This window comes from Homarus americanus, unplaced genomic scaffold, assembly GCF_018991925.1.
Source record: "Homarus americanus isolate GMGI-L3 unplaced genomic scaffold, GMGI_Hamer_2.0 scaffold39155, whole genome shotgun sequence".
Lineage (NCBI taxonomy): Eukaryota > Metazoa > Arthropoda > Malacostraca > Decapoda > Nephropidae > Homarus > Homarus americanus.
This window is the reverse complement of record NW_024737042.1, coordinates 9,868,531-9,895,254: the sequence shown is the minus strand read 5'-3', so window position 1 is coordinate 9,895,254 and position 26,724 is coordinate 9,868,531. Positions and strand designations below refer to the sequence as shown.

The 26,724-nt window shown below is 36.2% G+C and overlaps 1 protein-coding gene across 8 annotated transcripts in view; it reads left to right on the top strand.

Moving 5' to 3' along the window:
* The window catches only part of LOC121872690, an 88,595-nt gene that overhangs the window by 42,190 nt on the left and 19,681 nt on the right, over positions 1-26,724 (top strand). For 6 of the 8 annotated variants that reach the window (XM_042375679.1, XM_042375678.1, XM_042375681.1 and 3 more), the window contains 9 exons: positions 407-580; positions 793-1,339; positions 5,830-5,971; positions 11,290-11,483; positions 12,738-12,833; positions 13,560-13,664; positions 17,466-17,599; positions 21,572-21,702; positions 24,404-24,663. In XM_042375679.1, coding sequence (XP_042231613.1) covers positions 407-580; positions 793-1,339; positions 5,830-5,971; positions 11,290-11,483; positions 12,738-12,833; positions 13,560-13,664; positions 17,466-17,599; positions 21,572-21,702; positions 24,404-24,663 — 1,783 coding nt within the window. The remainder of the gene's footprint in view (positions 1-406; positions 581-792; positions 1,340-5,829; positions 5,972-11,289; positions 11,484-12,737; positions 12,834-13,559; positions 13,665-17,465; positions 17,600-21,571; positions 21,703-24,403; positions 24,664-26,724) is intronic. The other 2 variants (XM_042375686.1, XM_042375683.1) reach the window with 2 other exon arrangements.

Genomic DNA, 26,724 nt, shown 5'->3' with positions numbered 1-26,724 from the left:
TATATATATATATATATATATATATATATATATATATATATATATATATATATATATATATATATATATATATATATATATATATATATATATATATATATATATATATACAGTATGTATAATTTTTTATTATTTATTTTTTTTTTTTAGAGAGAAAGAGAGAGAACTGATTGGATTAGTATGAAAATGTAGAGATGTATAATGTACTGGTATTTAATGTCCAGAGCAGAATAATGTAAGGACAGTATTGTACCGGTAAGTTAAGAAACTACTTGAGAAAATGAAAAATCTAATTAAATACCCTTAAAACTATATATAGCTATTGTATTATATAGATGTAGGACTGTTCATAAAGTACTGTTCTCTAGTATTCATCCACATTTTTATTTTTGTTTTTTCTAACCAGTGACATGGAAGGCCTCATTACAACAACCCATTTCTTGATGTCCAGAAAAATATTATCTACGTCGGACATTGGAGAACAGTTTCTCAAAGAACCTGCATTTCTGAAGCTTCCACTTGTTTGTATTTGGAGATTTAGCTCAATTGGAGTTGTCTCTTTAGAGCAGATTATCAAAAGGTGTGTGAACATTCCTGATTTCTAGATTCAACTATGTATACATATTATATTCCATGTGATATATCTAACTGACCACCAGGCATAGACTATATGACCCTCTTTCTCTATAATTCCCAGGGAGTGACAGCTTTATTAAGTTCACACCTCAACCTAGATATGAATAGGATTGTATCTAAAAGCTACTTAATATGTCAACGTTTCTTTCTTTGCAGCCTCCATGACAGTAAACATACGAGCTTGTCAGTAGTGGAGGACTTAGTACACTTGGTACTGTATGAAAAGGAAAACCCCATGAATACTTCTGCTGTTAGTGAGATTCTTGCTGTTCTTATATGCATTGTTTATGAGCCGGCCAAGGACAAGTGTGTGTCACTGAGCAAATTTGCTAATCGGGTACTCACTTCACTCACTGAGAGGTTACTTAATCATGTCCTGTATAATAAAGTTAAAAAGGGACTGAATCTGTCTTCACAAGAGAGTGGTGACCAACATAGTCATGTAAAAAGTAGTCCAAAAGAAAAAGTGAGCAAATCTTCAGATGACTCCATAGAAAGAAGCACAATTAAAGTAATGAATATATATGAATTGGTGCTGAACAACATTAGTATATCAACACAAGCACTGGAAGCCTACTGTTCTAGTCAGCTGGTGCAGGTTCTCACGCACCGGCCTGAACTGCATCTTGGTCGTGTGTTGAGAAACCAAGAGAATTGGAGATCAACCCAAGCGAACACTACACTGTCAGCTTGGATGTGGAAGGTAAAGTTGATAATAAACAGCTGGTTGTAGGAGTTTTTTCGCCTTAGCAAGTCCATTTAGAATCAGCAGCTCTTTATTCTACAAAGATATATCTTCTGTAGCAGGGATGGAGTCTGACACATGTACCCAAATACAAATACAGATACAAATGTGCTCATCTAAATACTGTATATTCAAGTTTGAAAAAACTAAAATACAGAGCTTCAAATACAAATAAAATACAAACACATAACATAATTTTTAAGTATCATTCCAGTAATTTAAGTTGCAAATATTCCATGGGTAGTCTGGCCCCTCAGATTTACTTAATCCTCCAGTGGAGGATTTTCAATAGAGTACAATCATAGAAAATATAATTTATTATTTTATGGACACTCCCATTAATGCTCTTACCATACGTGTATGTTTTATGGGCTTTTAATATGGATATATGGTAGAATATTTTTCCAGAACATTTTCTAGATGCTAACTCACATTCATTACTATACGCCACTGATCAGCAGCGTGACGGACTTGTTATTCTATTAATGATTTAATCCCAAACTGCAAAGATGATATACAGTCTCTCCTCGACTTACAACGGCGTTCCGGACCAACGGCCAGGTTGTAAGTCGAATTGGTCGTAAGTCGAAAAGGCAAAAAAATACATAGAAAATCTAAAATTAAATACGGTACAGTAAAAGTAATAAATAATGAAAAATTAATAAAGTGTTACTGTGCACTTACCTTTAATGTAGTCAGCTGAATGCACTTGGGACCTCAATAATTTTTTAATTAAACATGGAGACTACATTAATTGGATGTAGCAGGGCTGAGTGGGTTATCAATTTCACTTTTTTCAGACAGGTTAACATGCTTGTTGAAGGTATTGGATCATCTTTAGGGAGTGAAGAGGCCACAGAGGTGGGGCATGAGGAGACAGCAATGGGGGACTTCTTAAAATATATGTCCAATTTAGACTGCACAGTTTGCCTTTTCTTTTCATTGTAAATCTCCCTGTAGCAAGCAAGTGCATCTTGGATCATTCTGTCAACTTTTGCAAAACGCTCAACATTTTGATCCATTTCTTCAAACATTTGCATCCCCTTATTAATAGTAGTAAATGCCTCTGCCATTTGTTTCACTGAAAACTTTTTGGGAGGTGCAGGTTCTTCTTCTACATTTTGTCTCTCTTCTTCCTCTGCAATTTTCTGTGCATCCAGTTCAATAAGATCCTCGTTACTTAGATCTTCTGCTGCACTTTCAACCAACTGCTCAACATCTTCATTATCAATTTCTAACTCCAGCTGTTTACCCAACTCCACTATCTTGTTACTAATCTCAGAAATTGCTTCATCTTCATTAGATCCTTTGGAACTGTTCACATATCTTTTCAGGATCTTTTTCCATATTCCATTCATGCACTGACCTGTACATTTCAAAATGTTGTAGTCCTTCCAAAACTCTCAGCATTTTCTCACCTTCAGTAGCAGCAACAGCCTGAGAGAAGGTCGTACACAAATAATTCGCTTTAAAAGCAGCAATAGCACCTTGATCCATGGGTTGTATGATAGAGGTAGTGTTAGGTGGTATGTAGACTACCTTAACATCAGAGTGTAGGTCGACCAGGTGTGGTGGGTGTCCCGGAGCATTATCCAAAATTCATAAAATCTTGAACGCAACCCCTTGTTGCAGACAATACTCCTTGGCTCGTGGAATGAAACAACTCAGGAACCAATCCTCAAACAGTGCTGGGGTCATCCAGGCTTTCTTATTACTACAATAAAACACTGGCAGTGTGTGCTTGCTGACATTTTTAAAAGCCCTTGGGTTCTTTGAATGATATATCATGAAGGGTTTTACCTTTAAACCAGCTACATTCCCCCCCTCCCCCCCCCCAACAGAAGTGTGATTCGGTCCTTGAATCCTCCATGGTTTTCTCCTCTTTGTGGATGTATGTCCGTTTTGGCATGCGCTTCCAGAATAAGCCAGTTTCATTCACATTATTTATTTGCTCAGGCAAATAATTTCCCTCTACGATGACACGATCTAGCTCCTCCTTAAAAGCTTCGGCAGCACCTGCTGCCTCTCCACTCCCCTTTACACTGTGCAAACTGTAACGGTTCTTAAACCTTTGGAACCAACCATGACTTGCTGTGAAGTTTTGGTCGCACTCATCTCCTGCCTGCTCTTTCAGGCTTTCGAAAAGGCTTCTTGCCTTAGCCTGTAGGGTTAGAAGGCTTAAGGGTACATGCTTTTGCAGCTAATCTTCCATCCACACCACAAGTAATTTTTCCATCTCATGAAGAGGACCTTGTCTTTTTTTCATTATTATTGTTCCCTTTATAGGTGCTGATCCTTTCACTACCTCACGAATTCGTTCCTTGTCCTTCAAAAATGTTTATATTGTCGAGTGAGAGAAGCCTAGGTCGCGTAAAATGGTTGCTACTGTTTTTCCATTTTCATATTGCATTATTATTTTCATATGAACATGATCTTTGAGAAACTATAGAGTCTGGTGGGTACAGTAGAACGTCTATTTAAAGCAATTCAATTTAAGAGTATTGACTTAAAGCAACACCCACAATTAAGGACTGTCAGTTGTCATGGGACTTTCAGACCGAGAGGAAGGGCTTATGGAAACTCACCGTGTAAAAATGACATATGTTACACTATTTACATTCACAGAGCAAGTTTTCATGTCCAAATATCTCCAATTACTTCGCACACAACTCGGCGGTTATCTTGTACCCCTTGTCAGCGTGTGTATACCAGGCCTGGAGTTCCTGGTTCTCAGTGCTGTCCGCTTCAGCCGGTGGCTCACGCTGACCATCACCACCACCACACAAATATGGCTCGGTTGCCAACTAATCCTAATACAATACATTAACAGTTTTACACCTTACCCTATAAAACAGAATATGGCTCTTAAATAATGTTTGAACAACCAAAACTAAATAACACTTATAAAAAAACATAGTAAATCAAAACATTAGAAAACTTGTATAAGCTTACGGGCCATGAACCACCCTCATTGACATTGGTCGTTCTCGGGGTATCACCTAATTAGCCAATCATAGACAGTGGTGTGGGCCGACATGTGACAAGGACAATGTTTTAATTTAAAGCGAATCTTTCCTATTTTGTGCGAGTCAATCTGGTGCATCATATTAAAAATTTTGCGCCTAATGTTACTCTGGGCACACTACACTGTCTTAAGAGCAAAGCTGTACTGTACATGTACTCAAAATAATGTACTAAATGATTACTAAAATTTTTGTCTAGTGCAAACTGTAGCATGTTTATATTCAAATTAATCATTATCTTATAAGAATTCCAGCAATGTAAATTATATTCTCCCCGGTCACTTCTGTGACATTTTATAAGCAAAAACATAATCTCAAGCTAAAGAACATAAATAAACAAATAAATACTTCACTAGACCTTGGCGCCAACTGTCAAACATGTCACTGTCACTTCCCTCCCTCCCTGCCGCCACCCCCCCCCTCTTCCCAGCCAGGGTTTGGTGTTTTTGGCTTAAAGATTTTATCTTATATTATGTCACAGACTAAAGTTAGGAGAATATAATTTGTATTGAGGGAATCCTTGCAAGACAGCGAATAATTTGAATATAAGCATCATATATTTTGCACAAAAGATAAAAGTTTGTGCTCATTGTATGTCTAATGCAAGCTATTGCATGTTTATATTCAAATTAATCACCATCTCTTACGAATTCCAGCAATGCTAATTGTATTCTCCCATGTCAGTTCAGTGACATTTTATAAGAGAAAAACTTAGTCACTCTTAAGGACAGATAAATAAATAAGCACTAGACCTTGGCATCAACTGTCAAACATATCACCTCCCCCATCTTCCCAGCCAGTAAACAGACCATTTTGCATCCTTTAATTTTAGCTGTGTTGATTTATAAGTGTTTGTTTTAACATAATATTACAAAAACAATGTTTTGTTTATTCTAGGAGATGGGCTGAGGTGCATCTGGGTAGACTCTTAGTCTTTTTAGTATTTTGTGTTTCTCTCAAGTACCAAACTAAATTATTCCGTTGAAACAGCACTTCGATTTAGCGCGAATTCTGTTTAAAGTGACCTCTCTTGGAACGTATCTCTTATATGACCTTATATGACGTTCTACTGTAATATATTAGAAAAGAAGTTAACCTTATTATGAAGTAGGTTATATCCATATGTTTGGTCATGGCATAAAATTACATTTTAAAATATAATCGTGACAAACCTTTTAGTGTCAGTGGTAATGGAAATCTACTATGAATAATTAAAACCAACTGGAAAAAACAACAAAAATAATATTAAAATCAATAAAAAGGCAGAGATTAAAAACAAATAGTTTGGTTAAACCAGGGAAATCTGCCGACCTGCCTGAAATATGTGTTAAGAAATTCATTTTTATCTCACAAACTTACAACTGTCTATGTCTATCATGTCCTTTAATGTTAGTGTAAATATTAACTCGCCTTTGTTTATTTCAGTTGGTTGTAGCTCTTGGATATGAGGCAGCCTTGAACACGCTGGACTTGGTGGTTACCAATGAGGAGGTGAACTGGGCGTGTATTCTGACACTTGTTGCCACCGCCCTCAATTGTCATCGTCAAACTGTTACCGTTCTGAAACGTTAGTTCTTGAACTACAGTACAGTATTTCATCTCCATAAGTTTTATTTTTATTTTATGAAAATGCTTTATCCACTGGGCATAGCAGGGTTGAGAAGAGGTAATTAATGCAGGTATTGTACCCCTTGATTGATTTACATGTGATTTGCCTCCTCTTATAATTATGATGTTTAACTTGTTCTGTACAGTACTCTCCAAAGTTGATGTTGTGTACGGGTCGCCTCTCTGCTGAATAACATCATCTGGCATTAGCCAAATAAAATATTAACAGTAGTGTCCAGTAGTGAAGGGGTTAAAAACTCTGAAGACTATATACAGCAGTACGAGTGGCACTGTCTTGTGTACCTCCCTGAGTCTGACTCTTCTGGCACTTCCCTGCAAAAAAGACATATTTATTTGATACATAGTATCAGATTTATTTGAATTTTGGTCCATGTTCAAGATACACTAAAACAAATAAAAATTATCCCTTTTATTACTTTAAGTTCCTGTAGCATTAATAACATGAAGTAACTGAAGCAAACTGTTGTGCGTGTTAGCTATTTAAACAACTAAGTCATCTTCAAGGTTGGATTACAAATGTGAAATTCTGTAAAACTGCAAATCTGGCCGTGAAAACCTACGAGTTAGTTTTGATGTTTATAGTCTTACCATATTTTCAACTGTGAGTTCAGTTGTGTTAATCATTTTTTGAGTGGAAATTACTTCCTTTGGTAGATAATTAAGCAACTAGACGCACACTACTTTGTCTTTCTTGGCGGTGATGCAGCAGTACACAGCCAATCATTTCCGATTGACACCAGTCACCAGTGTATGTTTATGAGCCACATGGACCGGGGCAGCTGCTCTCACGTCCACAAAAAATATAAAATTGCATTATATCATAGTAAGTTCTTTCTGTTTAATATGCCGGGGGTTCCGGATGGTGGAGCTTCAAGACTAGGAAGTTAGGTAAGTTTCTTTGGTTGGGTTGGTGAAGTCTTCTGTCAATGCTTCTGCCACTTTTTTTTTTTTTTTTTTTTTAAATAACAACTTTTTAATACATTTTCCATAACTGCAAATGTCCATAATAAAACACAGTGAAATTACAAAGTTTTAAATTCGTTTCCTATGAAAAATCGGCGGCAGGTCAGTCGTCAATAATTGCCAAATTTTTCTTGTGTGCTTCGTCTTTTATTGATTGTTTCTCTTTATTCCTGTAAGAGAACATATTATTAGGTGTACAGTATTTATTTATACATATCTATAAATACAGTATACAGATATTTTGATGAATATACTGTAAACTGCACTTTCTTCCTAGAAAAATTAGCAGAAGTGGGGGGTGAGGCTAACTATCAGATACAAATTTTAGTAATGCCTCAAAATCCCAAAACTAATACCGTTATTCCTTGTGCGCTCTAGTACCACCTCTAACCAGTCCCCACCACCTTAGTGCCTCACCTTAAGTCAAAATTGCCATCAGTACCGTCATTACTATCATCACACCTTATGATATCTACCTGTGAGTTTATTGACAAGAATGAAGTTGAGTGAACTGTACTGACTGTGTCCGAAACTACTCAAATTGTAATAAATCATTGAATCATTTATTGATATTAACTTGGCCATAATTGTTTACTCCATTTTCATAATAAAAAGATAATATTTTTTGTATAGTAGATTTAAGAGGGAATATGTGTAAATCTTTGTACATTAAAAGATTAATATACGTTCCTGTTATTAAAGTACTGTACTGTTTATTTATAATTTATCCTGTCAAGATGACCGTAAATGCTTTGTAGTAGAAGTGGAATATTAGTTAATGTGTAATCGGTCGAATAAAATTTGAAACTACCATAATTATTGTTGCTTTATAGGAATAATACATACAGTATTATGTACAGGTGCTCCTCTACTTACCTACGAGTTACATTCCTGAGGCTTGTTTGTAAGTCCAAATACCAAACGTATTGTAAAAAATTAAAAGGTTATGGATATTTAGTACAGCTATACCCTTTAATACAGCCTTAAAACCTGGCTCACTCTTCTCCTCTTAGGTAATGTTTATTCTATCTGGAATTTTCTTCAAAATAATCCAGTCTCATCCACATTAAACACCTGCTCTGACAGGTAACCCCCTCAGTGATGATGTTTGTATCTCTGAAAGCTTGTAAGTTGAACTTTCTTAAGTAGAGGAGCACCTGGACTGTGTTACATTTTTCTTTTTTTTTTTTTTTACTTTATGTTCCAGCAATTTGCTACAGGATGTCTTTTGTACTGTACAGGGTATCACTGTTAGTCAAACAGAACTCTACCACCTGCTTCAGGCACAGTGTCTGTATCAGGAGCTCATGCTTGTTGCACCCTTTGAGAAGACTAGGTACACAGCAATACAGCTGATGTGATTGCTCTTTTAGCTTGATGCTAATCAGAAAAAAATAATTAAAATTTTTTAATAAATAAGCAGACAGTATATGGTGAACTTATCAAACTTCTAATCAATAGTTATAAGTAAATTCTATAATATTTTTTATTGAAAATCTAATAGCCAAGTTTATTATCATTCTTTACATCACCTATATGTACTGTAGTGAATAATTAATATTTTTTTTTTTTTCACTCATATACTGATTTAAATCTAGTTGATATAAATCAACCAACTCTGAATGACAGTACTGTACAGAAGGGTGGGTCAATTTTACCTTTTTTTCAATTCCCATATCCTAATAGAGACCAAAAGTGGCACATGCATGAAAAAATAGCCTCTGCAAAATCTTAGCTTAATAGGTAATCATCTTCTGCCCACGGCAGAGCAATGAACATCATATTTCAGTAGTCAAAAACGTATTTTTCTTATAATTTCTAAAATATTTCAATATGCATCAAAATTATTCCTAATAACTATAAAGTCAATGAATAAGACCTCATATGATCGTATTTCCGAGCGCGTTGTCCTACGTTAATATCTTTTGCCCCCGGCAACAACGTCAAATGTTGTGAAATTAGGTAATTTATATACATATTTTCAGATCGGCTCTTTGTCTTAAATAATGCATTTATATATTTCCCATACCATTTATATCGTTGCTTAGGCATGAAATAACACACACATGCAAAATTTTATGACTAGGGTAATATCTTTTAGCTGTCCCCGTGAAAAGTCTAAAATGTGGATTATAATTACGTTAATGCGTTGTTATAAGTCCGACAAGTATTCAGTACAGCTCCTCGCTTGCTAATTTTATAAAATTAGCAACCCAGAACTCACCACAAGGAGGTTGCTATACGTTGAGTTCCACCCTATCCAGCCCCAACCACCCTTCCTTTGGCTGCATGTCGATTTACAAACGGTAATCTTTCATAGAATCAAATCTTGGAATTTTTGTTCGGGAGTGAAGACGGGAGCAGATGAATCCGTCCCTCTCTACTATTCCACTTACACTGACAGAGGCTTCTGTTACTAATTTGGTGAGTCTCTCGACCGCTTTAGTCTGACAAGGAATAGTGGGATCAGGCCTTCAGGCTGGTCTCCTGTCTCAACAAACCCTTTTATTCGGGCATCAGGTATTGTTTTTGTAAAAGGGGGTTCAATCACTTCAGTCGTTTGCCAGTTGATCATTTCGTAATAGTTGTGACTATTGTAGATCAGCTCAGACACGGTGAAGGCTCGAATTTCCCTCGCCTTTAATACTTTACTCCATCCCAATTCTCTTATGCAGCACTCATCTTCATGTAGCATTGAGATCAAAATATTTTCTGGGTGAGCAAAGAAAGAATTTCTATGGAGGACTTTGTTGGCAATTGTCTTAGATCTTTTAGGCAGGTCTGAGAGAGACGCATCATTTCAAAAAAAAAATTTGCGCCCTCAATGAAACAGGAGTTTTTCTTTATCTTGAACCAAATTGGTGCGTAAACTGTCATAATGAATCGCTCAATTTCGTTGAAGGTGCTGGAGGGTTCACTGGTTGAAACATAGAGGCGCAGAAATCTATTTGCTGTTGTCAACCACCGGGAATGCGCCATCTTATCTGGATTTCGAGCCGCGAGAGTTGAAGAGCAGCTACCGCTCGACACTGCTCTGTAGATGCCTAACTTATATTTTTGGTCAGTGCTCAACTCTGCATCATACATGTCAATGTCGGGAGATGGAATGGCATCGAATTCTATAATTTGAAGTTTTATGCAGTCGTTCAGTTGTTTTCCAACTGGTTCAGTAAAGTCCATTGGCCCAGTTGTTTTGCCGTCCAAGTCCTGAATGAGGACAACGCGCTTGGAAATACGATCATATGAGGTCTTTTTCATCGACTTTATAGTTATTAGGAATAATTTTGATGCATATTGAAATATTTTTTAAATTATAAGAAAAATATGTTTTTGACTACTGAAATATGATTTTCATCGCTCTGCCGTGGGCAGAAGATGATTACCTTTGAAGCTAAGATGCTGCAGAGGCTCTTTTCTCATGCATGCGCCACTTTTGGTCTCTATTAGGATACGAAAATCGAAAAAAAAGGTAAAATCGACCCACCTTATTGTACAGTAATTACTATCACATGGGTGAGTTACATGTAGCAAGAAGTAAAACTGTGTGCTAATTGGTTGACAGGTTGATGCATTGGTTGACTGGTTGACTTGACAAATCCTAAATTCATTATCTTGGCAACCAGGTTTCTGGAGAAAATACAGTACTATACTAAAGTTATAGTGAATCCCCCCAAAACTCTTATTTAAATAAAATAATATATTGTTACCGTATATTATTTGGTAATAAGAGATACATTTTAATTAAATTTTTAGTTTGTACTTTTAAATTATTACATGATTCAAACAAAATTTAGCTTCCTCTTTCCAGTTTTTGTCATGAAGATTAATGTTTCATATACACAGTATACAATATTCTGTACAGTATAAAAAAGGGTGAATCCAGGGCGGGTCCTGGGGATCTGGATCCCCCCCTTTTCATAAGAAAATTTCAATACTTTTTCTTTAATGCAGTATTGTATTCAGGCATTTTTGTATAGTAAAAAGTAATAACTGTACTATAGACCTTAGAATATCTCCTAATATTAAGTGCACATGGCTTCAAAATGCCTCAAAATACTCATGATATTGGTCAGATTTCAAACAATTTTCTTGGGGAGCTTACAGTACCCCTCCAAAACCCCCCAACTGGGTGGGTTCGCTGTGCTCGTCATGTTCCTCTACCCACAACTTCTTGGACCCCCCTACCCTCCCTTTTGTATCTCCCCGTATATAGTTACATAGAATTGTTTCTCATAATTTAAAACATTGTTTTCCTCCTAGACATCAAGAGTGAATACAAATTTTCTTTTATAGGGATGATTCAGCGTAATATCCAGCGTGGCTGTGAGGACCAGGATATGGAATCACTCGTTATTGGTTTTCTCTTCGCACGACATGCAAGCCAGGAAGGACGCCATATATTCCCAACTTATTCTCTGTGGTTCAGCGCCCTTTTTGCTACAGAATCTGGGAGTCCTGTAGCCAACAAACAGGCTTTTGTTTTCCTGGTTAGTATTTTAATGATTATACTGTATGTATAAAAAAAAAGATGGACCTGCTTAAAATCACTGCTTGGAAAATGTCGAGAAGCAAGTGTAATAAAAAACATCCACATAGTACAGTAGAGAGTATTAAGCTCTTGGTAGCACTTGAAGACATTGAGCAGCCAGTCACATCTTAATATGCAAATATTATTTATTATCATTATTGTTCAGTTAATTATGGTTTTGAGGTTACAGTAAGCCCTTGGGATAAAAGACTAAGTGGGGGGACACCATTGTCACTAAAGCTGAAAGTCTGTTAAAACTGATCTCTGATAATGGCTGATAATCCTGATAAACTTTCTTTTAACCAAAGGGAAAGTCCGAGAGACTGCGCTGGCGTCTCTGTTTGAACACTTGTCCCGTGCCATAAATACCACCTCTTTTGTGCTCCACAGTGTGTTCACAAACTGCTACAATATACAAGACAGTTTAAGTTTACTGTATACATAATTGTAGTATACAAATGTAACAGTGAGTGTACAATGCAGTGGTTTAATAAGTGTATACACAACTGTACAAAATGTGTACTGTACTGTATGTACAAGGGTACATACAGCACTCCTACAGCAGCAATACTCGGGCACTGTCCATTTGAAGCAGCTCGGGGAGAAGTTTTTCTGGACTGCAGCATATACAATGTAGTTTAAAATGTCAATTTTATATTTAAATTTTATTGTATATTTATTTTGTTTCTACAGTTACTGTACTTATTCTGTATGCAGTGACGAACTACACTATCAGTCAAATCCTAGGGATAACGTATATCTGTCTGTTATCTAGAGGGTTGTCCGATAGGTTTAGGGTGTCCATTATATAGCGTCCGTTATATCGAGTGTTTACTGTAATTGGTAGCCAGAATCTGGAATATGGGTATAACAAGGACCATGAGAAGATATTACATAGATGAACTTAGAGAGTTTACAGTGTAGTGTGCTGCTGTGTCTGATTATTTATTTATTTGAATGGTGATTGTTTACTTTAGGTAGTTGGCTGTCCTCTTCATCTTACTACAGTATCTGGTTACTCTCTACATTTGTGGATGTTTAGGTATACTGTAGTACTCAAACACAGTACACTCAAGACCCCGTGCATGCCCATTTCCTGCCGACGGTGATGTGAGGTTGGAATCAGATGCTTTGAGAAATTCCAGAACTGCTGTAAAAGTCAGAGATAGTGTATCTGTAGGTGCAGTCTTTAATGATTTACCCTCCTCCATAGATACAGTTTCTGACGGACTTGGTGCCCCATGAGCCAGCATATTGTCTTCGTGCTCATCTCACAAATCAAATATTCACACCAAAAGGCTGTAAAGAGGTATTGTATATATTTTTTTAATGAGCTTCACTACTTTTTATTTTATAATAATTATTGTTTATTGGATAGTAATTTGGGAAAAACAGATAAAATAAAAAGAACTGCTTTCCTCTTGTTTTTTGTTTTTGTTTCAGAAAATAACAAGTAATTTTCACTAATCCTTTTGGTTTCCACGTGTGTTAGCATGTAGCTTTTTCTCTCCAGTCCTTGTGCAAGAACACTACAACTCTCACAAATACTCATAAGAACACAACTCCTTTTACCAACACACAACTCCTCTCACCAACACACAACTCCTCTCACCAACACACAACTCCTCTCACCAACACACAACTCCTCTCACCAACACACAACTCCTCTCACCAACACACAACTCCTCTCACCAACACACAACTCCTCTCACCAACACACAACTCCTCTCACCAACATACACTTAATGGTCGTTTGATTCTGAACGTACACAGTTAGTGGCACACGAGGATTAATCCCTACAATCGCCACTGCGTTAATCTTCGCTAAGAGAGCCACCTGAGTCATTTGAAGTACCCCAAAACTTCATATTATTGTATTCAGTCGGTGCGATGGAATGTTTTCATGAACTCCATTATCATGTGAACTCACAAATCCAAATACTGTACTGTAGGTTCCCTGAGTAGATATTCTTTCTCTTTAAATATAAATCTGTAATATGCAGTCATTTTATTTATGCCTGTGGTATTTCTTTAGATCCTGAGTGACTACTGCTACCTGGCAAAAGCAAGACTTCAAGAATTAAGGGAGAAGTTAGAGGATTGTTCTATTGAGCATCAGTCGTTGAAAACCAAGAATAAAGTTTGTATTTGTGCTATTTTTTTACAGGAATGCTGAAAATATTGTACCATATTGTAGATATTTTTGTGAAGAAATCAAAGAATAAAGAAATTATATATATATATATATATATATATATATATATATATATATATATATATATATATATATATATATATATATATATATATATATATATATATATATATACATACATACATACATACATACATACATACATACATACATACATACATACATACATACATACATACATACATACATACATACATACATATATATATATATACACACACACACACACACAGTGACCCCTCCATTAACGAACTCAATCCGTACCATAAGGTCGTTCGTTAACCGAAACCATTGTTTCAATGGGCTTTTGGGTAATTGGTTCCAGCTCACCGAAAATTTCCTAAATTCAACAAAAATGGTAGAAAAGTTCACTTACTTTGAGGTGTGTATGTAGAAGGCTCCTGGATGATGATGATGATGATGGGATTTAGAATGGTGGGTGGAGGAGAAGGAAGAAGAGAAAGCATTGGGGTGGAAGAGAAGTCACCCCATGGCGCCATTTCACCCATAAAATTTTAGCTCTCTTGGTGTAATTCAAGATTATTTTCTTTAAATCAACACTGCACTGCATTATATTTTGTCAATATGTAAAATATATTTCAAAATGACCAATAATTTGCTTGGAAACACAGAAAAAAAGCGTTTAGTTGAAGAGAGTCTCAAGCAAGATGTTACCTCCAGTGAAAACAGAGGGAGACTAACTCCTGTTTGCTGTGTTAAGAGGCTGGATGCCGCGCATTAAACTAGTCACTTTACCTTCAATTATGTTCAATAATTGTTAAAATGACTAAAAAATTGAATATTAAACTTTTAAAGTTATTGAATAGTATAAACTTCTTGATATTTACTAAAATAGTAAGGAATTTAAGCTCTAGAACCGATTAATGCATTGGCTGACTGATACTAAAGCTGGTTGCCCTGTCAATGCAAGTGAAAACATGTTGAAGTCGGTTAGTAAGAACTTCGTTAACCGAATTTTTTTCGTTAACCGAATTGAAGATCCTTATGGAAGGCAGTTCGTTAATCGAAATTTCGTTAATATAACCCACAGGGTACCGCGGAAAGTGAGAAACACGTAAAGTGAACAACATAACATATGGGATTAATTGAAATAGAGACCGGGCCGACCCCCAAACTCCACTTTTTGACGACACACAACTATGTTGTAGTAAAAATATTATCTTAACTTTATGATGGTATGCACACACAATTAATAATTAAGAGAAATATCAATAATATTAGGTTTTTCAACACTTACATTAGTAGAATAGATGGCTGGGCACACTGGGATGGGCGGTTGGTTCCGAGGCAGAGGGCAGATTATTGGCCCTCACCTGTATCACTTGTATCACTTTCCACCACAGAGGCTTGCAGGGCCTCTTTGTCAAACCCCTCAAAGTCCATATCCTCACTATAATTATCACTATCACTGACTTGGGCCGGCTGTGGTGGGTGGCGGGTGAAGAACTCGGTAATGTTTTGATGACTGGGCGACCTTGTGCGCACGCTGCTCGCGCCGCTCTCCACGTAAAAGGGTACACACACCGCGGAAAGTGAGCATTCCGGTTTCGGCAGGGTACCGCGTAAACATGGAAACGCGTAAAGTGGGACCGTGTAAAGCGAGGGTTGACTGTATAATTATTGGTCATTCTAAAATTTACCCGTATGTCTACATAAAGTTTTCAACTATTATTTTTTGCTCGATTATGTAACTTTACTCATTTATTGAAATTCATTTACATGCACACACTGTCCTAAGGGCAAATCTGTACTGTACATGTAATCAAAATAATGTACAAAATGATTACTAAAATTTTTGTCTAGTGCAAACTATGGTATGTTTACATTAAAATTAATCACTATCTTATAAGAATTCCAGCAATGTAAATTATATTCTCCCCAGTCACTTCTATGATATTTTATAAGCAAAAAACATAAACTCAATCTAAAGGACATAAATAAACAAATCAATACTTCACTAACTGTCAAACATGTCACTGTCACCCCTCCCTCCCTCCCTCCCTCCCTCCCAGCAAGGGTTTGGTGGTTACAGTAGGCTTTAAGTTTTTATCTTGTATAATATCACAGACTAAAGTTAGGTGAATATAATTTACATTGCTGGAATCCTTGCAAGACAGTGAATAATTTTAATATAAACGTCATATATTTTGCACAAGAGATAAAAATTAATCACCTGTATCACATTACAGTAGTGATTTAAGAGTAAGAGTGTACTGTATATGTACGTATATATATATATAGTGATTTAAGGGCGATTTATGGGAATTTTAGGAGTGTTTGACTTTATGCATTATCGGCTTTACTTAGTATGTACTTTTCTGTGAGCTGGAACCAATTACCGAATATCCCATTGAAATAATGGATTCGGTTCACAAAATTTTTGGTTAACGAACGACTGTGGAACGAATTGTGTTCATTAACCGAGGGACCACTGTACAGCTCCTCCCCGACTCACGACCTACTTGACTTACAACCACCAGCACATACGGCCGCCTCAGTCGTACCAAATTTTTTGTCAAATTACGTATTTTCGAGTCCCTGTGTCAGTGATTGCGCTGTTTGCTGACAAATTTTTTTTTGTAATTCACTTTAAAATGGCTGGCAAGCTTAAAAGTGAGAGTTTTGTGGTGCTGAGAAGAAAAAGAGACACCCATTTTAAATTTTCTATGATTTTTTAAGCATTTCTAACTTACGACCATTTCAACTTACGACCCGGATTTTGGTTCCTAACCCTGTCGTAAGTCGGGGAGGGGCTGTATATATATATATATATATATATATATATATATATATATATATATATATATATATATATATATATATATATATATATATATATATATATATATATATATATATATATATATATATATATACACAGGGATCAGCCCACCCGAGCACAGCAGGTCACTGACTCACATTGGGGCCTGGGGGCTAAAATATAATAATAATAATAATTATAATAATAATTATTCATAGGTCTAGGTCATGTTTCTCACCTTTGATCTATTTTTTCATTCTTGTATTTCTTTATTATTATTATTATTTCATTATTGCAGTGTTATTATTATTATCATTTTTATTTTATTTTTGTATTTTTTATTAAAATTTTTATTTTCTATGAATAATTATTATTATTACTGTATTATCATTATTACCTGTATTATTATAATTATTATTACTATTACATTTTCACCCCCCAGGCCCCGATGTGGGTCAGTGACACTGTATTATCATTATTACCTGTATTATTATAATTATTATTACTATTACATTTTCACCCCCCAGGCCCCGATGTGGGTCAGTGACATGTGCCCGGGTGGGCTAATGCCCATAAAAAAAAAAAAAATCCTCCACAAAAAAATTTCGGTTCGGTTTTCAGAGCTTTTCGGTTTTCGGAATTTCGGATAAAGGGTTGTCAACCTGTGTGTATATATATATATATATATATATATATATATATATATATATATATATATATATATATATATATATATATATATATATATATATATGTATGTATGTATGTATGTATGTATGTATGTATGTATATATATATATATATATATATATATATATACATATATATAATTTTTTTTTTTTTGGGGGTAATGGTGATAAAAAAATGGTACTGTAGAAGTGAAGTTATGGCGTCTTCAGTTATAGTTTTAAGTAATTGGTTGGTGCATATGTTTATTTTTGTAGGTAGCGGAGGAGGTAGAATCTGCTGTGAAGCACTTCAGTGAAACTGGAAAAATAGCTAACTTCATCTTAGAGGCATCAATTTTTCGCAAGCCACACTTTCGTTCAGCCTTCCTGCCTGCTCTGTTAATACCCAGGTAAGGTTTTCTCTTCATACATGTTAGTAGGTTGCTGGAGCTTAGATAGTACAGTATGTATGTATTAATGTTCTTAGGAGGAGAGTCTGCTGGAGGCTAGGTATAGGTGTAGTAATAGTTCTAGGAAGGTAGTACAGTATGCTGGTGACAAGTTACTGTAGGTGTAATGATAGTAACACTGTAGTTTACTGGATAGTTGTAGTAATGACAATTATATTAAGAGGAAACTAGAATCTATTTTTTTTATGCAGAACATAAGCTTTCATAAGGTATTATGTTGACAGAAATTAAGTGAATAAGAAAAGCATTGAAGAATAATTGATAGGAGGGCACCTTAGATTTTACAGGTACATACTTCATGTTAAGAAATTGTATTAATTTATCATTTCCAACACTTATCAGTTTACTAGCTATTTAGATGGTCAATCCATTCTTTGTTACTTAGTTATGACCTTCATTGTCCAGTGTTAGTGTAGCATGAACAGAGCAGCGGACTCCCATAGCAGGGATAGGACACACATTTGTAATTTTCTCTCCTTTATTTACTCTAGAAATCACCCGAGGAAGAAAAGGCTGGGACCTAGATCAGATATAACCAGTCATTATACATTATACATACAAAACAAGCATAAACTGTTGTCATAATCGCATATTGGCACAACACATTAGTAGGAACTAAACAGGGCATAACAAGCCCAACCCACCAGCATAACAAGGGGGTGGACTCTCGGCACTGACTCATTCTGGGGTGGCAGGGGATGAATGGCTGTATAGCAATGCCTTTAGTAGCCTTATTTTGGCTTACAAACTCCCTCCGTGCATTCATCACATTCTTCATATAACACTCATTATGCACAACCTTTCAAACACACCCTAATAGAGCTAAAAATACCTCTTGCTGGACCCTGCTAATGCACCTTCTCGTAACGTAAACAAACCGTGACGTCCTTTCCCCAGGCTGGGCTGCATTCGCTGGTAGCAAACCCCATTTCGAATCCACAAAATATACTTTTTTTTTCCTCCTCGGGACTTACAAAAATACACATCCATACTAAAAAATACTCTAAATCACCAAATAGTTGTCTCTGGAATTCCTCATACCACATTAGTACAGGAGGAAACTGGAGAACCTGGAGATAACCTGCCATGTTTGGTAGTTTCACACTGGATTACACCCAGCACTCACTGATGAGGGGCACATGCATTTACCCTATTGTGAAACCTAAGCACAATGATAGATTCAGATACGATACAAAGTGCAGGTACAGTAATTCCTATGTACAGTAGTGATATTAGTGTACTGGATTGTGAAAGATGAAGATTCATGGATCCAATTGTCTTAACCACCTGTGTGCGGGGTTCCCTGTGAGGTGAATAAAATTGTTTCATATTTGCCAAATAAAATATTAACACTCTTGGGGTTTTCATACTCAAATTTGTGTTATGAAATAAAAAATTATAATAAAATAATTTTTTATGTTTCCGTATGAACACTAGATAAGCAAGATGCACATTTGGTAATAATACTGTTGGTGTGATCTGGCACCTATGTAGACTGCCTCCAAGGTTACGTGAGTGATCACACCTGTCGCCCTTGTGGTTCAGCGGCACAGGACGCAACCTTGACCAGCATTTTCCATTATTTTCTCATGGCTTGTGCTGATTTCTCGTTCATCACAGTGATTTCATTTATTGATAACAATGTTGTGATAGTTTTGAACCATGCCTTGTGTTGCTGGTGAAGGCGAAGGGATGGGAAAACGTAAAAAGTACAAGGAGATTGCACCATGTGTTGATAGTGTCCCTGGCCCTTTTAGTGGAAGTGATAGTTTGTCTGGCCCTTCAACAAGCAGTCCTAGTGTGAAAGGAACTGCCCAGCATGTTGTGGCTAAAAGGAAATATAAAAAAGTGTGGCACATGTGGTATCTCGGCCATCACAGCACGGCTTACCTCGTGACCGCTCATCTCCCTCACATGTGTACGCTACCCGTACTCCCACTGAAACTATATTTAGTCACCTTGTTCAGGCTAAGTACGGCACCGTGGGGCACAGAGGATGGGGGGTGGGAGGGAGAGGAACATCACCAAATGCTCCAACATCTAACATGTAAATACAGAAATTCATTTATTTTCGTAAAAAAAATAATAATACAGTGGTCCCTCGGTTAACGAGCACAATCCGTTCTAGAGGGTTGCTCATTAACCAAAACCATTGTTTCAATGGGTTTTTGGGTAATTGGTTCCAGCTCACCGAAAATTGCCTAAATTCAACAAAAAAGGTAGAAAAGTACACTTACTTTGAGGTGTGTATGTAGAAGGCTCCTGGATGATGATGATGATGATGATGGGAATTGGAATGGGGGTGGAGGAGAAGGGAGAAGAGAAGGCATCGGGGTGGAAGAGAAGTCACCCCATGCCGCCATTTCACCCATTAAATTTTAGTTCTCTTGGTGTAATTCAAGATTATTTTCTTTAAATCAACATTGCACTGCATTATATATTATCAATATGTAAAATAAATATCAAAATGACCAATAATTTGCTTGCAAACACAGAAAAAAGCGTTTAGTTGAAGAGAGTCTCGAGCAAGATGTTACCTACACTGAAAAGACACAAAGACTGACGCCTGTATGGTGTGTTGAGAGGCTGGATGGCGCGCATAAAACTAGTTTCATTACCTTCAATTATATTCAATAATTGTTAAAATGGCTAAAAAATTTAATATTGAACTTTTAAAATTATTGAATAGTATAAACTTCTTGGTATTTGCTAAAATGGTAAGGAATTTAAGTCCTAGAACTGATTACTGTATTGGCGGACTAATACTACAGCTGATGGACTGCCAAATGCAAGCGAAAACATGTTGAGGTCGGCTCGTAAGAAACTCGTTAATCGAGGGATTGCTCATTAACCGAAGTTAAGAATCTTATGGAAGGTAACTCGTAAACCGAAATCTCGTTAACTGAGGCGCTCGTTAACCGAGGGACCACTGTACAGTAATAATAATATTTTTATGCATTATCTTTAACCAATAATTTACAATTATTATTATATATGAATTTTGAAAGTAATATACTTTAATAAGCACATTATGTATAATTTATGTAAAAATCTAGAAATTTTGAGGGAGGATTATATGCATTTGGGAGCTTGAGTGGCAGCCATGCACTACAATTTGTGTTATTATCACACTTATGTATAGATTTAATGATTTTATTGTGATTATCTGTATCAAACTATTTGTAGATAATGTATTTACAATGCTAATGGAACAAAACCAACCTTTTTACCTCAGATAGAAAATTTGCTATGACTCATTACGTACAATTATCTCTCATGTGGTGCTGTCAGTTGTTGTGAGGTGAGTGACCGGCCAGAGCCCAAGCTTCTCACCGGAGAGCACCTCCCTAAACCCAAGAGTATTACAAATGGTGTCCCCGTAGTGAAAAGGTTAAAGTGATGGGCTGTTGATAATGGAAAAGAGGAAAGGATCAGTATGTGGTATATGTTAATTAAAAAAAATATCTAAGTACAGTAGAAGGATAATTTACAAGTTACTATAGGTAGGGGGGGGGGGGTAAACACTCCAAACTCATGTTATAAAGAGAGAACAGCAAATGAGAAGAATAGAAAAGGTGAAATATATTCTGAGTTTTAGAAAGATACAAAGAAGGGAAGAGTGACCCATTGATGTGTACATAGTAAATCATTGAAGTTGAGTAAGATACCAGAAATATTATATGCATTTTGGGATTGAGATATGTAGCAAATAACTAAGGTGATCTTGAGAGAGTATATCAAGGTACAGTATCAGAATTTTAAGATGTGTATAGAAATTAAGATAACCAAATGTTTACATGCATAAGTAGATTATAGGATGGTGCTACAATGTTGACAATATGGCAGCTTTGTAAAGAAATAGATTGATAGAAACAATACAGTAATTAATTAACAGTACTTACTCATTCACAGGCAGTTACCAGATGTTCCAGATGCACGGGCAAAATTAATTGGGGCGCTCCATTCAGCTGGGAAAATTTCATTCAATATGTATAGCAGTTACATCGAAGCTTGTCAGAAAGAGTCCTCAGATTTATTAACAGGTACAGTAGCTAATATGACTATTTCCTTCTTTTTTTAAGCACACTGTACAGTAGACCTCACGTTATTCTTATTATTAGTTAATTGCCTCCCATAGTACAGGTTGTACCTCTCTAGTCCGGCATTCTGTGGTCCGGAACAATTTTAGTTTGTCCAATAGGTAGATGGGCAGCTTTTTTTTTTTATCTGAATTATTATTGTTATTACAGGAGTATTAAATTTTTGCCCCTCAGGCCCCAATGTGGGTCAGTGACCTATGCCCGGGTGGGCTAATCCCTATAAAAAATAACAACAACAAAGCCGCGGGAAATTAAGGTTTGTTTACATCCGGCAATTCGGCTGCTCTCTCTCTCTGCTTGTCTATACAGAGTACAACATTTAACCCTTCAATATATATGAGCAGTAAATAAGTGTTGCTTTCATATTCTTATGTAGAGTAATAACGATATGTTTTCACATGTGCGCACTTACATACGCGCAGTCTCACTTTTTTTTTTACCATTAATGGTTAGCTACTTATATTGTTCCATTTATTAACATTAAATAACATTACAGGTACTTCAAACAACCATATTAATTTTTTACATTAATTTTACTACAGCTACAATCAGGGTCTTATTTTCTTCAGTTTTATATGTAGAACCAATCAGTCACTGGTTTTGTAAGCTTTAACATAAACAATGCCGGCAGCCGTCTCGTCTCATCGTGTGTTTTAATATTCCATGTATTATTAAAAAATTGTATTGTTAATTTTGCACACACAAACATTAATGCCATAAAAACAAATTCAGAAACATTATTTAAAATATATATGAACAGTAAATAAGTGTTGCTTTCATATTCTTGTGTAAAGTAATGACGATATGTTTTCACGTGTGCGCACTTACATACGCGATCTCTCTTTCTTCTTTACCTTTATCGTTAGCTACTTCTATTGTTCCATTTATTAACATTAAATAACATTACTTAAAACAACCATATTAATTTTACTACAGCTACAACCAAGGTCTTATTTTCTTCAGTTTTATATGTAGAACCAGTCGTCACTGGTTTTGTAATCGACGAAAACAATGCTGTGTCATTTCCTCGTGTGTTTTAATATTCTACGTATTATTAATGAATTGTATTGCTCATTTTGCACACATAAACATTAATTCAATAAAAAAGACATTCAGTAATAAACAATAATGAATCTTTTGTACATAAGAGAAATGACGCTGTTTACACGATTTTGCACGTCGTCTGCACGTTGGCGGGCTGTTCAAACCCGTCGAATTCAAGTTTCCGCCGTCAAAATTTTTATTTATTTTTTGTGTGTGTGTGTTCCAATAAAATACATTGAATTAAAAACTCGCGAAATTTGAGAAGCTACTATACAACATTTAACCCTTCAATATGTCTTCAAAGAGACCATGATGCAGAGAAAGTGATGCTAGTGCTTCCAAGCATAAGGACAAGTCACTATCTATCCAGGAAAAGCGTGAATTTCCATGGTCCGGCACCGGTCAGGTCCCGAGGTTGCCGGACTAGAGAGGTACAACCTGTATTCACAATATGAGGTAATACTGTACTGTACTACTGTATTTGCATTTTTAATATCCATCTCAAGCTTCTATCTGTACTGTAGTTATCAGCTCATGAAAAGTTGGTGTTTAAATCATAATCCAGACATACCAGATGATGTGGGCTCAGTGAGGGAAGCAAACCAGTCATTCACAAGCAAGAGTGTGCTCCCCTGTATGTCTTGAACCTGTCAGTGGCATGAGTAGGACTTGGACCATCTGGGGCAGCTGTCATACAGTTGACGGCCACAGTTATGGGATGTTGGATGTTGTCTTTCTACAAAACTACTATATATCATGATGATCAATTACATCCAGCCTGCATCTTCTTTCTTGATGCTCAGTACAGGCAGAAGATTGTTGTAAGCATTCATGATAAGTGCCAGGCCTTGGATGGGAGATGATAGCTATGGCTTGGTGTTGAGCAGAGGACAGCTTATGGCTAGAAAAATTTGCAAGATAAACTCAAATAAATTATTAGAGAAGCACAGGATAGTGACCCTACAAGGGATTGGCTTGATTGTACATTCCATGACCATCGTTGACCAACTCCGAGTTCACTGCACACACATCCTCACCTCTTACAAGTCCAAAGCATCCAAGATAACAAACTCCTAAGAAATATAGTTAAGCTTACAGTATTTGGAAGTGAATCAACAAAACTACAGTTTCATATTACTCGACTGTAGTATGTGAAGTGTTGTGGGTTTCATTACATGAAGGAAATATACAATACTGTATATGTCTTCAAGCTTTATTTTTGTGTTACTGCTTCACACAATGACCAATTAATTATATTTTTCACTTTTAAATCACTTGGTTTTGCTTGGATCAGGTAGTACTGTATAACTTCAACTGTCACAGTTTACCCTCCCTGACACCTTTCCTAACTTAACCCAACCCAACCTAACTGATGCATACTTTAGATTCTCTGAAAACTTTTCCCAGCACCCGGAAACATTCCGGGGATGTGGGATTTTTTCCGGGTTTGAGAGAAACATCTCATACCCGGAAGAGTTCTACACCAATTATTCTGTCTAATGGGGATATCACTGTATTCCTTTGCCCAGCTGCCTCCTCTTACCTTCATATTAACTCATTGTTAGTGTGAGTCTTATTTCTTGTGCCATTTCTACTTCAGGTGTATTCATAGATGTTACACAAGACATAACTGTTGAAGAACCAATCATAGAACTTTCTACTATGCTACAAGAACTTGTTGATGAAGCCACAAGTAACCAGGATGAAAGTACAGCCACATCACCCCTTGTGTTACCATGTCTCTCCCGAATTTCAGGGAAGATTGAAGAAATGATGAAGTTATCAGACTCTATGTTAAAGGATGTTAAATATCTGACCGTGGATGCAAGAAAATTCAATCCAAAAATGGTACCATATCAGGTATGTGTTTTGATGAACTATTTGTGTTTTAATGTACTCGTAAGGGACTGTTTTCTTGAATGATCTAGTTCAAACCTTAAGTACTATACTGTACTTCAGGCATGGGCAACCCGTAGCCCGGACCATGTGTTTGTGCGGCCCGCAGAGTGATTGAGAAATTCTATTTAATGTGACCCGTGGTTCAGGTAGATGCAGCCAGTTTATGGTGAGTAAAGCAATATTTATTAAAAGAATAATCTTCACACACAATTCATTGTTGTTTCATCACCTAAGAGTAAGTAACTAATTAAATGTAACGGTGAAATAAGTATAAATAGTAAACAATATAAAATTTAAACTTGTGTGAGTTTACGGGCCAAGTTCTGCTCGGACTGCTTGATGGATTAGTTGCTATGTGGCAGTGGGTCACTTGGGAATTAACTAAGGTTTGGTAAGTCCAAGTGGGATCATAAGCAGTGGTCATACAGGGTTAAATTAATTTAGTAGATTCAGAATCAGCATGCTCAGGAGTACCTATAAGGAGATTTTCAACTAAATCTAAATTTTGCCCCAAACCGCCAAAATATTAAGCCTTATGTCTTAGTAATTTTTTGACCGAAATATACTTTTCTTTTGGAATTGGAATTTAAAGGGTTTTACTAATTAAATATTTCCAGAATAACAAAAACACCAAAATCGCACCTCGTAAACCCATAGTTGGCGAGTAATTAACATTGAAATAATGTAATTAAAATTTTCCAAGCTTCATTACGACCACTAATTACCCTGCAATTGAATCATGGACCACAGATTCGGAATTAGCATGCTCAGGAGTACCTATACAGTAAAGCCTCCAATAACGACGGTTCAACAAACGAAGATTCAAATCTAAGACCCTGGTTAATTTAGGACCTAATTCAATTTACGCCATTATTTTCTTCGTATTTACGATGAAATTATAAAAAATATATTACATTTTCGTATAAATAATAACTAAATCCCGATAAAAAAAAAAAACACGCCTTGTGCATGGAGGCTGCCGGGCTTGATAGTGGTGACTCCAGCATCACTACTATAAACAATTGCAGCATCTGAACAGGAAAAGGAGAAAAATCTTCTCAGGTTCTTACAGCATTTTTGCATCCCTATTCAACATGAGCAAGAGAGCAAGTGATGGTAGTGTTGTTTCAAAAGCTAATAGAAATTGTATAAGCTTAGTCGAGAAACTAGATGTGTTAAAACGATATGAGAAAGGTGAGTGGTCTGTGGATATTATATGGAGCAAGCAATGAACATATTTTCTGAAGTGGATCCATTAACAGAACAAAGCATTAAAATTTATATCAATGCAAATGACCTAAACCATCAACTTCAGCTACACCATCAAATTCAACATCATAAGCAGCTTCAACAGTGACTTCAGGTTCAGTAACAGTTTCAGCAACAGCTTTATGGAAAGCTACAGCTTCAACCAGAGTTGAACCTGATGACTTTGTCATCTGAGTAAAAACTCGCACAATATTCATTGGCTGTCCTTATGTTTTAAACTTTACCACCATTGGTGAGTAGAATTATTTTGTTTTACATTCGTGAATATTATTTAAAACATATATGAACAGTAAATAAGTGTTGCTTTCATATTCATATGTAGAGAAATGATGATATATTTTCACATATATGCACTTACTGTACATACGTTGGTGTTCCCAATCGTCTTGCTTTATTTCTTTACCGTTAGTGGTTAGCTTCTTCTAGCGTTCCATTTATTAACATTAAATAACATTACAGTGGTCCCTCGGTTAACGAGCACAATCCTTTCCAGCAGGTTGCCCGTTAACCGAAAAACTCGTTAACCGAAATGATTGTTTCAGTGGGTTTTTGGGTAATTGGTTCCAGCTCACCGAAAATTGCCTAAATTCAACAAGAAAGGTAGAAAAGTACACTTACTTTGAGGTGTGTATGTAGAAGGCTCCTGGATGATGATGATGATGATGGGAATTAGAATGGGGGTAGAGGAGAAGGGAGAAGAGAAGGCATTGGGGTGGAAGAGAAGTCACCCCATGGTGCCATTTCACCCATAAA